The 14,566-nt window shown below is 35.8% G+C and overlaps 1 protein-coding gene and 1 long non-coding RNA gene across 3 annotated transcripts in view; one reads left to right on the top strand and one right to left on the bottom strand.

Moving 5' to 3' along the window:
• The window catches only part of LOC149578856 (putative uncharacterized protein YDL057W), a 143,535-nt gene extending 136,607 nt beyond the window's left edge, over positions 1-6,928 (top strand). For both annotated transcript variants that reach the window (XM_089832161.1, XM_089832170.1), the window contains one exon: positions 5,992-6,928. In XM_089832161.1, coding sequence (XP_089688287.1) covers positions 5,992-6,241 — 250 coding nt within the window. In that variant the 3' untranslated portion in view covers positions 6,242-6,928. The remainder of the gene's footprint in view (positions 1-5,991) is intronic.
• On the bottom strand, positions 4,885-7,245 carry LOC149578855 (uncharacterized). The gene is made up of 2 exons (XR_016364892.1): positions 7,118-7,245; positions 4,885-5,546 (listed from the first exon to the last, which is right to left on the bottom strand). It is a non-coding gene; the product is annotated as an uncharacterized LOC149578855 (long non-coding RNA).
• Positions 7,246-14,566: the final 7,321 nt, after the last annotated feature.

The raw sequence follows: 14,566 nt of genomic DNA, 5'->3' as shown, positions 1-14,566 counted from the left end.
TATTTTTTAAAATTATTCTCCCTATTCATATTGATTAGGTGCCAAGTCATCAAACTGCTCAGAAAAAGCCAAAACTACAGAATCAGTTAGTTGAGGCCTTTTTGCCTCCCCTCAAAAGCATCTCCCACCTGGTAACTTCCTTATCCATTGGCCAACTGAATCTCTTGATATCCATCAACTGGGTAACAAATTCTATCCATCAAGCGTCTGTAACTGCTTGTGCATCTGCCATGAATTTGATAAAGTCCACCTCAGCTCTAAATATGACATCAAGCACTTCGTTGGACCTGTGGATGTCCATGTCGCTACTCAAGTATAACAACACTTTTGTGTTCTCCAAAATCATTTCAAATTCATTTACCTAGAAATCAATTGGCCTCAAGCCACCAGAAACAAACATTTGATAACCTCCTACAAAAAATCTTCTATTTACCTTTGATTAACTGTTCCTTCCCTTGAAAAATGAAAGTAAAGAATTCATAGTCATAACCATGTCCTTAGTGTGACTAATCTTCTTTGGAATATCATCTCTATATACCATTGCAATCTCCAATTTCTCCATCAGGGCATTTCCTCCTGACTAAGTGCTGAAAAGTGGCTCAAGAACTGCAATGGCTTGAACACAAACCCCTTCTGCCTCTTCCAATGAAATATGGAAGCCATGGACTATACCTAGTTTGCCCTTCAACATGTGGACTCTATGTTGCAATACTTCCATCAAGGCAGAAACACTTTCCTCATTTGTTGCTTCATCAAGCCTCTCAGTTCTATCTCCATAGCCTTCAAGCTAAATGCTAACAGAATCAGTAAAAGAGATATAACTGGAAATAGGTGCAATATCACCTGGAACATCAGTGACAGCATCTTCCATGACAAAAGCATGTGAAGTGGAAGGAGCATTAGCAATCTTCTCATTTAATTCTTTAATTTGTTCCTCCATAACTGGATTTTTCATCGACTCCTCTTCATATTTCCTGGCAATGGCAATAAAATCATGATGTGTCTTAGCATATCTTTTCTCCAAATCAACTGTTTTAACTTTGTTGAGATATGAAACATGGGTGAGCAAGTCAGCAACCTCTGAATTACCAGTGTTCTCTAGGTCCCAAATCAGTTGGTCACCCCTCCTTTCACCTTGTATATTGACATGTGGCTTTTGAGATGCAGGAGCTAAGGACCATGTTGCCAATGTTTTTTATTTTAGATCGATAACTAATCCTCTCACGAAGTCTCTAATCTCCACTTCTGATCTTAACAATGGATTAGGTTGTCTCCTAATCTGATTAATGATAAAGTAGGCTGAATGTCCCAACCCGATAACAAAAACATTCCACTGTCGTTGACCAATGCTCTTGCCTACTCAACAGTGATATCCTCACTATTAGAATCATACTGTTGCAAGGCTTGCAAAATCTGCTCATTTTGAGCATTCCCTTCTTCTAAATCAATATTTTTTCTCAACACATCTTGCTTCAGTTTCAACAGAAACTTTTAAATTCATCGGATGTAATAAAAGCATCATCTTTCCTGAAAGTTTGAGAAAACATTGTCACGAATTGGATTTGCAAGATGCAAATAAATCTTGCCCACTCCTTCCTCAGGTTGCTCTTCTTAGAGGTTCTTCCTTATATCATGGAAATACTTTCCGTTTTCAACAATCACTGCCCTTGCAGGATCTCTCTTCACAATTGCACTGGTTTGAACAATTTTCTGCCTTTGGGCAGGTGGCTCTTTAGCTGATTCAGCCTCTTCTCCACTCTCAACTTCAAGAATAGGCTGCTAGATGGGGTTTTCTCCCTGAGAAGATAAAACATCCTCTGGCTCTTGTTGTTCTGCAACTGACTCAGGTACTTGTATTTTCATAAGAGCTCAATATTTTTTTAACTTTTTTGAAATAACTCTTCTTTTACAAAACATTAGAAAGTTGGGGTCCATTTCTTTGAATTCCCTTTCAATTCTCATCAGATCACCCCACCTCCTTCTCCTCTCCTAAACAACACTCTTTTCCATCAAATTCCTCACTACATCTCCATCATCCAAGGGTTCGTGATCCAAGAGTCAACTTTTTTAGGGCAATCTTCAAGAAACTCTCAGGATCACAGAACCTAGACATGGCAGTAACCATCCTATACTTCAAAAGAAAACATTCATTTCATCTAAAGCTTTCTTACCAATTGTAAAATCTGAAACTACCCACAGCCTAGGCAGAAAAGTCTTTCCAATGTGTGACTAAATGTTCCTTACCAACCAAAGTCAATTGTGAAATGATTTCAATATATGCTAGCCTAAATGGCACAAATTTAGGCAATACGTGTGGGGATTGTGGGAATCCGTAAACCCTCATTATAGTGAAATTATCAAAGAAATAAATATCCCTCCAATTATGTGAAATAGGCCATTTAGGAATAAAGCGATGGAGCCTCAGATATTTTCTAACTCCTGCAATTAATCTCTCCCTTTTCACCCCTAGCATTTCAATAATAGGTAACACAATCCAATTTTCAAAATATAATAAAGATGAGAGACAAGTACTACCATCCCAAAGCTCGGTTCACATCTGCACTGGAAGTGGCATATCCAATTCCTCCCTTTGCAGAATCAGCACCTTGTCTGTTCGGTCAGCATTGAAGTAGAGAATCAGGTGCATCAGTATAGACTAGTGTTTGAAGTTGATCACAGAAATGTCCTCCTGAATTTCCCCCAGGCCATCATGAATGTACTGAATCAAATACCTGACATAATCACAGTCAGTATTCACCTCAGGATGTTGGATGCTCATAGCCATCATTAGTATGTCTGCAGATACAGTACTGTCTCCATCAAGGCCAAGCACTTTACACAACCCATAGACCGTAGACTACATATAGAAATGGAATGTGCTCAAATCAAATTGCTCGTTAACACTGTCAGGAATTGGCAGCAATGTCCTCCCAGCCCTAGGCATATATCTTCGAAGTATATATTTCTAAGTTTCCTCAGCACATCCTTGTGATTCAAGATATTTCTTTTTTCCCTCTCCAAATCAATATCTGTGCATGTAGCCCCACATATTTGGAAGGCCTCCATAAAGCTTGCTCTGTTGATAGTCTCCAGGACTGACTTATCTTTTCTTCTGATAACCCTAGTTGCAGGGCAATAGGCCTTAGCCAATTCCCTCAATAAATCTACATCCACATAAACATCAGGAACCACCAATTTTGCCCTATTTAACTCCCAGGTGTTGGACATAGGAACACCCTTCACCCCAAAAATATGAAAATATGAAAACAGCAACGTCTTCACCTTAAACATCAACCACTTATTAATCTCGAGAGCTTGTGACAACATAAAACAAATCCTTCAATCAATTAAAATCTAGAACCACCACGTGGCAATCATCCGCCAACTCTCAAGTTCAAATATAATATGCCAAATTATCTCGTGAGCCAACAACCATGGAAAACAAAACCCATGGTTTGTCATAAAAACAGGACACATGGTGATCAGGCCAAGCACTTTACACAACCCAGACAGTAGACTTCATATAGAAATGGAATGTGCTCAAATCAAATTGCTAGTTAACACTGTCAAGAATTGGCACCATTGTCCTCTCAGCCCTAGGCATATATCTTGGAAGTACGTATTTCTTCAGCACATCCTTCTGATTCAAGTTATTTCTTTTTTCCCTCTCCAAATCAGTAGCTGTGCATGTAGCCGCAGATATTTGGATGGCCTCCATAAAGCTTGCTGTGTTGATAGTCTCCAGGGCTGACTTATCTTTTCTTCTGATAACCTTAGTTGTAGGGCAATGGGCCTTAGCCAATTCCCTCAATAAATCTACATCCACATAAACATCAGGAACCACCAGTTTTGCCATATTTAACTCCCAGGGGTTGGACATAGGAACACCCTTCACTCCAAAAATATGAAAATATGAAAACATCAACGTCTTCACCTTAAACATCAACTGCTTATTAATCTCGAGAACTTGTGACAACATAAAACAAATCCTTCAATCAATTAACTTCTGGAACCACCACGTGGCAATCATCCGCCAACTCTCAAGTTTAAAAATAATATGCCAAATTATTTCATGAGCCAACAACCATGGTTAGTCATAAAAACAGGACATGTGGTGATCACTTGCTAGCTCGCAACATAATAAACTCAAGGCATCTTGACCTTGTGAGCTGGCAACTAAAGCTTAAACTTAACTGCTAACCATTCATTCACCAGTTCATGGCTAAAAAATATAACATCAAATTGACATGCAACCTGGCGACAACCACACAAAGACATTGCTTACTCGCGCCGTTAAAAGCATAACATCTTTCAAGACCAGCAACTATGCAACTAAACATTTTGAGAGCTCTCTCCAGCTCCCTGAATAAAATACTCAACATTTTAAAATCTAGAGATCACGCGACTAAACATAAAACAGTGCCCCCTAAAATAGAGCTGCAAGTTAGAGACAAAGCCAAAGACCTGTGTTACCAACCTTTTGACCAAGAAGACGAAGATATGGACTAATAAGACCTCGATAACTCAGACTTTTACTATTTCACAACCAGCCACACTAGGGCAAAAATGAAGACAATAAATACTAATTTCATGAAACCAGACTTAGAACACGGGAAGAACCAACATTTAAAATCATATCTGAGAAACCTCAACATGAAACAAGGATATTCATCTTGACTTAGCCAAATTTTTTATAGTCCTAACAGAAATGACGGAAATCACAGGCAAGTCCATGAAACACAAAAGTAAACTAATTTATCCACAAATCAGAAAAAATATTTTAACTCTAGCATCCACCCTTCCTTTACCATGATAATTCAATTCCTTCTGTACTTCATAACAACCACATACTTTGACTCTCTACTTGTAAGCATTAAATCATAGTTGTGGCCACAGATACTGTATTTGTGAGATGACCAACATAATTTGAGCAAACTGTACTATAACAGAGTAATTACATAGATGAAGTCATGGATACTCTCCTATATCTGACTGTATTTACTATTTGCTAAGTAGAATCTTGGTGATATCATCAATACTTATATACAGAATGGTTTTACTATAATTTGCCAAAAACAAGGTTAAAAAATCATTATTAAGTGGCTGGGCACAGGTACCCATGGGTTTGCCCCGCATATGCTGTGTATATGTGGGTGTGCAACCACAGCATACCCAGTGCGCCTGGGGTGGACCCTGGGTGCACCCAGGCGTCTCTGTACCCAGGCTAACCCAGTGCGGGTGCATGGGGCCAGGTGTAGGAACCCGGCAACTTGGCTTTTAGCCAATCCAAAGAAACAGTAAAAGATTAAAAGTGTCTTTACAGCTGCTCACCACCACCGTCAGATTAGCAGATCAAATCCTTCCAGAAGATAGAATTTTTAAACAAAGTCTGTAATTACAACAGCTTCTGAAAGCATATCACAAAGTATTTGGCCAGCTCCACAAATCACACATTGAATACAATTGAATCCTCTCTCTCCTCTGAGCAAACAACCAGGCTCATTAGTCTTCCAGGCCCTTATTCCATATTAGATTGATCCCACAACCTGTAACAGTTACAATGCAAAATGGTTATTGTATAAGCCAAAGAATTAACAATACTTCGAACACTCTAGGAACAACTACACCATCTTTAGTACAATCATAAGTATTCCCTAAAAACCATTGTAGGCATTATAACAAACAAGGCTAAATTAGAATAGATATCTTTAAATTTGAATTTTTTATTTTCGTCCCTGTTCTTATTTTTAGTGCACCTCGTTATGGTTGTGCTGTATGTTAGTTGTCTTAATTGCATTTTTGAGACTGCTGTATATTTATATGCATTAACATTCTATGTTACACTCAAAAAATTTGTTAGTAGTATTTATCATAGCTTCATTTTAAACCAGAGGATTCCCATGTGCTTTTGTCATGCAAGAGTAAATTCTAGTCTATTTTTGCATCGACAATTTCTAATTATATACTTGATGGTTTGCTATGCTTGTACAGAGTACTGACTATCCATGGCACGAAGGATGAACTTATTCCTATAACTGATGCTTTTGAGTTTGATAAGCTTATTCCCAATCACTGCCTTCATGTTTTAGATGGAGCTGATCATTATTATACCCGACATCTGAATGAACTGGTATCTATTGTCCTACACTTCATAAAAGATTCCTGGGAGAAGTCCAAAGACAAAATAGATTTGGCAGTGCCTTGTTCAAGAAGAGCGAGTACTTTCTCTTCTAGATTGTGATTTGACCTTGGTATTGTAAATAAAACGGACAGAAATCATAGATATTAGAGTAGTTAATGTATCATCTGTTCCCTGACATTAATGATACGAACAAATCAATTATTAGATGATATTGAGATTCTATATATTTAACCATCTAATTCTTTGGACTTGTTTAGACTCTTGTTAGACCTGTGTATTGGTAATACCAATTGCTCCGACTTTATATGCTGCTTTCTTATCACCCTTGAGCTGGTTCCTCTCGAAGGCCGACGTGGTGTTGAAGAAGATATCAATTATCAAGAAAAATGTGCTGAAGGAGAAATACACGTCAAGTATCAAAGCAAGACCTTTGCCCGTGGCTAAAAGAAGTTCCAGCTCTAAAATTGTAAATTTATAAGATAAGGTAATATTTCGACTTGTTTGGACGTACACCTGGAATGAAGTTACTTGGACATCTTTTCAGGTGTATAGAAGTTTGGAGACCAGCTAACTTTTCACAATGAATCATATGATAATTGTTAGTTGTAAATTGTAAATTGTAGGATTGCAGAGAGTGTAAATTCTCTACCATAGCTGGTATTATTCAAATAAGAATAATTTTGTTGAAACTTGAGGTTAGAAATTCTCTGCACTTTTCTATCTGTTCCAATAGGAGAGCTACTATCATACGTTTACAATTCAAAATAATTCCATAATTGCCTTCTATTTCTTTCTCGGCCATTGACTGAACGTTTTTAATTGATCATTTCATAAACTCAATTCATAGGTAATCACATATTCTTTTCCAAAGTAACGCATTCGAAAAATTCTAGTTTCATATATTATGGAAATAATCAGGTATGCTTGAAACGTATATATGTTTTGGAAAAACAAACATGTATATTCATTACTTACAAGGAAATCGTATCATAATTTCTCTTGTATCGTGTCTAAGACAAAATCTGGAGGATAGCACAGCCAATTTTCATGATGATTTTTACTTTATCTGTTTTCCTAAGAGCTAATGTCCAAACAAAAAAGCACCGCAAAATAACTGACTAGCTGACTAGCGTAAGGGCAAAGGAATATAATTCACATGTAAAACAAGCATATCCTTGGTAAGCTTAAGGGTAAAAACTACTAGTTATTTGTTTAAAGTTTAAACTGAAGTTGCAGAATTCTTAGGGAAATCATATTTGATTTTTTTTTTTTTTTGTTCTTTTAGATTTCAACATTCTTTTTAAGTTTTGATTAAAGATAAATTGCAGTTGGCTGGAGTTTTTAAAAAATAATGGATTATATGTCTTTAGAAAACATTTAGAGTTAAGGTCAAAATTAAAATGATGAAAAATTTGAGGTGTTAAATAATTATAAAATTATAGATTAGAGTTTGGGTATTTAAAGAATTGAGACATAAAATGTGCAATTGTTTTAAATTTAATGTATAAGTTAAGTGTCTATCTCCTTATATTTTGAACATCTTCAGTTACACCTTCTTTTCCATCCATACTCGCCTACTTTCTCCAGCACTAACTCTCGTTACTCGCTTTCCACCTTCTTAGGTCTGCTCCCTATATCATACATCTTCTCCCTAGCCCACTTGTTCTTCAAACCTTGAAGTTTATTGATCAATCACATCTCGGTCTTCACTTATTTGTATTTTGTAAGAATTTACCTATAGCAACAATCCAAGATCAAGAGGTCAATGAATCACACAAAGACAAGAGGGACAAGAAGATGGAAGGAATAAATTGTATTCTCCTCAATATGCAATAATAAAACTAACTAAGCTATAATATTGATAAGTACAATGTAGATGTGTGTATTTAAATAGGCAAGGCAATAAGAGATAGTGATAAGAAGTAGATAGCTTATCACCATCATGGGGAGATTTAAGATATTTGTGAATAGGAGAAGATATGATTTGCATGGAAGAGAGACAAGGGAGACCAAGATTGACTTGAAATTGATCAGAAGTAGGAATAAAATGATCATAGTATCCATTACTTTACCACAAAGTTCTACAGGAAGAGAAATTGAACCATGAGGATGATAGAGAAACCCATTGCAAGTTTGAATCCATGCATAATTTGTATCATAGAAATCATTTTGCATTTTTTATTGAAAATATGATCTTCAATTACAACATTCATCATAGAAGAATCAAGATGAAATACAAGCCACCTTAGCAATAATGTAAAGAGGACCATGAGGTGCTTTAATCAATCTTAGCATGATTAAAAAAAAAAAGAAATACAATGTTTAGGTTCAATTTGAGATTGAATTTTAGGTTGGACATGCTCAACATGGTTAACAAAATGATTGGCTTCTTCAACTTTATCATCATAAATGATATGTGTAGCAAAAGAAGAGGGTTGGGAAATAGTATTAGTGGAATGAGATGATAAAGGTTTAGTGTAAATTTGTAAGTTCTGATGAGGAGGTGCAATTGATTTTTTTCCATGATTCACGTCAAGATCAACAAATATGACAATAGAATCAATGAGATCTTGGATAGTATTCTTCAAGGATAACAACATAAAGTGTCATGATTGGTTTGATGATGGTATTGGCAAAAAGATTTGGGATCAAAGGATCTAGGATGAGGTTTAATTGGGTCAACTAGTATGATAGGAGGAAGATTAATAAAGTTAGCATTAAGCAGGTTTTTCATCACATTATGTGAAGATACAAATAATGATTTGTAAGTACAACTAAGTCTAAAGATAAAGGACAAGGGAGTCACACCTTTAGATATTGTTGGAACTTGATCATCCATTGTCTTGTATGATTTATTGATCTTCATGTAGTTGATAGGCTTATGAAACTTATTAGGATGAGATGCAACATCACTCTTTATCAATGGTAACACAAGCCATTGGAGTGTTTCTCCTAAACTGACTCACTTGTAATTGATAAGCACAACATACAATGATGAAGCAAAGTAAGCTCTAACACCGATATTAAAAAGATATGAAGCGTGAAAGTAGTAGGCTTGCCAAGATGTAAAATAAAAATTAAGAGGTTTGTGAATGTGTATGTGAAGAGTTGCATATATTAAGCCCATTAATTTTAGATGTAAATTAGTGAAAGAGAAAGAGGGACCTTCAAATATAACCTTTTGAAATGCCTAAATTAGATTAGGACTACCCAAAGAGGACACAAAGGAGTGACAAAGTAAATTAAAGTCATTTTCCAAGATGGATACTCAAGGGATCTCTTTCTATATAATTTTCTTTCGCTTTAATGTTGTGTAATTAATTGATTTGAGTGTGTATTTAGTGCAAGTAGATTGATCAATTGAAGTGAAAGTAAATGTAGAAGCATATATGATTCCTAAGCACATGAAAGATAAGTTTGAAATATCAAAGCATTGTGAAATGAAAAATAAGAAATTTAAATCACCTTGAGGGTGAATAGGAGGGGCCAAATCAAATCTAAAAAATGATTGCCAAACTATGTCAAAAATTAGAACAACGCTAGATTTGGAACCTTGAATTTGAGATTTGTGGATCCTAAAAATCTGGGAGTCTTTGCTAAGGCCAACTTGGAGGATCCAAGTTGACTCAAGGTCCAGGTCGACCTAGGTTGAGTTCGAGGTGGACCTCAATCTTCTCTGCACAAAAAACCTAAAACTTGAAAGTTTGACAAAAACTTGAAATCCTAGTTCTAAAATCTAGATTTGCTACTTCAAAAACCTATAGATATGCTCCTATACACATAAAAAATGGATTTTCTTTTTGTATCTTTTTTTTTTGGGGTGCAAGGGAGTGGGAATTTCTTCGATCAATCCCTAGTTTATGATTAACCCTAAAATGAGAAATTTTGTAAAAGTAAGACACATGTAAATATGCACCTCACTTGCCAAACCTGTATGGATGAGTTCAATTGCACTATCCACAAATATGTATGAATTCTTGTATGATGTGGAACAATTATGTAGGATGTAGGATGCCTCGACAAATGGAATAGATCTGCAAGTGCCAAATCATAGAATCATGGATGCAAGTATGCTCTTGAATGCTTGAATGTTCATGCAAGGTTGATGAATGAATATCTCCCTCTTTGATGGCCAACTTCGCTCTCTCCAATGAAGAAAGAAACTAGATATTGAGAATAGAATGAATGAAACATGACATGAAAATGAGGGTCTTCAATAAATGTTTGCTAGGTATACTTAAAGTCATTGAATGCACCTTGAAAGCTTTCTTACAAATGAGGGCTTGAATGAGGGTATGAATCTCATTCTCAAATTGATAGCACGAATAGACTTCGTGTACATGAATAATGGATGACCAAATGAAGTGAGCATGCCTCCTTTTATAGTGATTTCAAGATTAAAATTGAAAGAATTGATTGTACTAGGCAAGAAAATAAATTGAAAAACATGAGATTGGCCCAAAATTTTGAGGCAAAATGCCTGGAGTTGAGGTTGGCCTCAACCTCAACCTAGGAGACTTTTTGCATTGGAATATTCTCTATAATTTTGGAATTGGAGAAAAAATAGTTGAAAATGAACTTAAACTCAAAAACAAAGAGGCAAATCAAGCATAAATACATCCATGTTCTAGGATATTGCCAAAATTGGGGGGCTAAAAAGTCTTACAAGGCAACTATATGTTTTTTTAGATGATACAATAAATAAAGAGGAAACTATTCATGGAAATGGATGAGATGAGGGTGTGTGATGAGAACAAAGGAAAGTGTGTGAGCATTTTGTATCAGAGATCAAGAGAAGAATTATGAGTGGAATCTATTGTTGATGCAAGAGCATCCTTGCGGTGTTGGCAATCTTGCATCACCCAAAAATATATTTGTTGCTTTTTGTTTTATAGTTATCTATTTGATAGTTTGTATTGGCAAACACTTGTACATGTTATTTCCATATTTCATGAGCTTGGCTTCATTCGGTGAATATACCATGCACCATTATCCTAAGTGAGCATAATCTTATGTGACAACTGGCATAAGTTATTCTTCATCTTCTTGGGTGTTGATTTCTTATGTTGCTTTTCATGTGATGCCTAGTATTTAATTTGGTGTGTTCTCTATTTAAGAGTCACCTTAAGCACTCTTAGATCTAGGCAGTTGGTTATCGTGTGGACCTATGCCTGAGGGTGCATAATGTTATCTCTTGTATTATGTATTTAGTCATTAATTCATTGAGGTTCGATCCTATAATGTAATGCATGTTTCCTCTTATTGGAGATTGTGAACTCAAGTTGACCTGTGTGTCCTAATGGATATATATATATATATATATATATATATATATATATATATATATATATATATATATAATGTCCTAGAGTCTTGGTAGGACGGAGAAGTATTAAAGTAGTATCATTCAAGAGGATACTTAGAGGAAGCTTGGATAGCGAACTTTGGTCTGTAAACTGGAATTAATTTGGTTGCAACTAGGAAGGCCTTACAATGTGGCATATAATATATTTTATCGTGCGAGTTGTCTTATGAATCAGTGGAATGTATATGGAGCTTTGATATAATTAAAGATAAGTTGATAATAAAGTGTTTCTTGCAATTATATCTTGTGTACTTCTGTTACGTTATATTTGTTGGGGGCTTGGTCATCTCCTTTGGAGACACACCTGCCTTGTAATGCATCAATTGTTGAGGCAAAAAGCCTTGTAATTCATGGAATTATTGTCCATATTGGATACTCATCTTTGTAGATATGTTTCACACCTAGCATGATACAAACCATTAAGTTTTGCCCAAAATTAAAGATAAACAACAATAAGGAAGAACAAAATAGGTATTAGAGACACAAGATATTATCTTGGGAAAACCCTTCCACTTGAAGGGAAAAACCTAGCCATGCCAAAACTTATATCTTTTATTGATCATAAAATGTTTGAATATAATGCTTTTGCTTGATATGTTTGTCACAATGCAATCACACTAAGGTTTAGCAATGGAGGTGGATGGGACAGAATCATAGATGAACTTCCAAACCTTTGTGGCTAACAGGATTTAAGGCTAACCCCCTCGCAGGGGTGTTCATGTGGATATAGGAATAGTTCTAGGTTGTGGCTAATAAATTCCTTTGTGGTGCAGCAACAGAGTGGTTAATTACTTTATTGTGCTAGGAAGAGTTCTTCATTCGACCAACCTAATAAGTGCTTGAACCACTTCCTCCCTTCTATCCTAAAGTTGGAAGTATTTTACATACCTCCCCCTTGCTATTGAAGTAGGAAGTGGTTCAACTAGTTGGAATTGGCCCACTCTGCCTTATTTCAACTTGGTCCAACAAAACCTTTACATTCTTTGACCACAACCCCATCCCCACCCCATCCATTGATATAAGGAGAAAAGGGGTTCTGGTGTGGTAATGTTGCATACTGGTAGTGAAAGAATGAGATTGCCAATGAATTATGGATGCCACATTATCAATCTACATTTCAAGATTACTTGGTTAGTTGGTACCAATTAAGTGTCACAATGCAAGTAGTCAAAGTCAAAATCGTTTATGTCCTCCTATTTGCCATTTGAGACCCCATACTTGCCTACAAACATGGCAAGATAGAGCCCTCGGCAAAACCCATACTAACGCAAATGACCTTATAATGATGGGGCAGCGTGATCCATAGCCTGTTGTCAAGTCGACATCAGTAACAAAGCTAGTGGCAATATCTACAAAAAGTTAGTGAAGCAAGCACCCCCACCAATTCCAGAGCATCTCAGTGTTGTTGTCCTTATTGTAATCTCAAGGTTGTTTCCAATGTTGTAATCTCAAGTTTTTTTTCCGTTTAGTATCTTTGAGTAGTGAGCTATATGTAGTGTGATTGAATGCATGTACATTCCCCTTATACCATTAATAAGTTATTTGTGGTAGTAAATTATCTAGTGGGTTTGATCCCCACTGAGGTTTTTCCACTAACAAGGTTTCCATGCAAATAAATATGGTGTGATGTGTTATGATGTTGCTATCTTTTGTGCACTAATGTTTACTTTTCACTTCTAAAATATTATGGTGATGAGTTCTTTTAAGTATCAAGTTTAATCAGACAATTGATTCATCCCCTCCCTCCCCCCCCATGCCCGAGTTATGAGTATTTCCTTGTTAGTTCTATCAATATGTCCAATAACTATGTCACTATTACCTCAAGTACTATGTTTGGTCATTCTACCATTTATGTTTCATTAATGATGAATTTGGTTATGAAATCAATTGCAAACCTAGGAAGAAAGATGGGTTCAAACTTAGCCTCAAGGATGTTGACACACTTAGGGCTATTAAATAGCTACTTGCCTCTTTGAGTTTTGTCATCAAGATTTGTGTGTGATTGAGAGGTGGGATGTTCTTTACAACCTTTGGAGGAAAATATATTGCTTTTGGGGAAAATAATGCTAAAGATAAGAATAAACTAGAGGAAGCATTTATCAATAAGGTTGAATTTTGCCTTCATTTAAAATGCATGATTAATACTTGGAAGAAGAATTAATGAGGTAAAGATGGAAATGAATAAGATCAAGCACACAAGATTTAGAGGTTATGGTATCAAGACAATATTGAATTGGTTAAGAGGGGAGAGGATCCAATTACTTCTTTCATATCACCAGACAAAAAAATGAGATTGAGATCACCTTGACTAATGGAACCACTAATAACCCATAGGAAATTGGCAAAGCCTTCTTTGAGTTCTGCAAAATCCTCTTTACATCAAAACACAAGCAAGAAAATATGGGTAAAATAGAGTAGTATATACAGACAATCCCCAAAAATAATCTAAGAAATAGAGAATGAATTTGTCTAAGGATATCTCTATTATTAAAATTGAAGACACAATAATATCTCTAGCTAATGTCAAATCCTTGACCCTTGATGGGCTACTTGCAAAAATTTTCAAAGAAAACATTGATTGGATTAGGCAGGTGTGATTTTGTTACTCAAACTAGTTTCAGAAAAGGTAAATACATTGTTGAGAATCTGATCACCAACTAGGAAGCCATGCATTGGGGCAAAAAAGATGAGAAAATTTAGCTATGTGGCCCTTTGTGATTGGTATGATGAAAGTTTTTGTTCTCGTCCGTACTATTGTAGATGGATTGAGATTTTGTTCAGTAACTCCTCTAGTGCAATTGATGTTAAGAGATGCTTGTTTAAACCCATTCAACTACATAGACCAATTAGGCAAGGGTGCCCAAATTTACTGACCTTATTTGTAATTGTTGCTAATGTTTTATTGTATATCCTTAGTAGTTTTGAGTTGGGACATCCAGCAAAGGTATTAGACTACTCGACAACAATATATTACTTAATGTCCAATTTTTAGATGTTACTTCTTTTTTCTTTGAATTCAATGAGAGTAATTTTGACTATATTTTGGAGACAATTTCTTT

This window comes from Cupressus sempervirens, chromosome 1 (assembly GCF_028749045.1).
Source record: "Cupressus sempervirens isolate cs-2001-9-10 chromosome 1, ASM2874904v1, whole genome shotgun sequence".
In the NCBI taxonomy this organism is placed as follows: Eukaryota; Viridiplantae; Streptophyta; class Pinopsida; order Cupressales; family Cupressaceae; genus Cupressus; species Cupressus sempervirens.
Note: the sequence above shows the minus strand (reverse complement) of the source record. Positions and strands in the feature narration are given on the sequence as shown.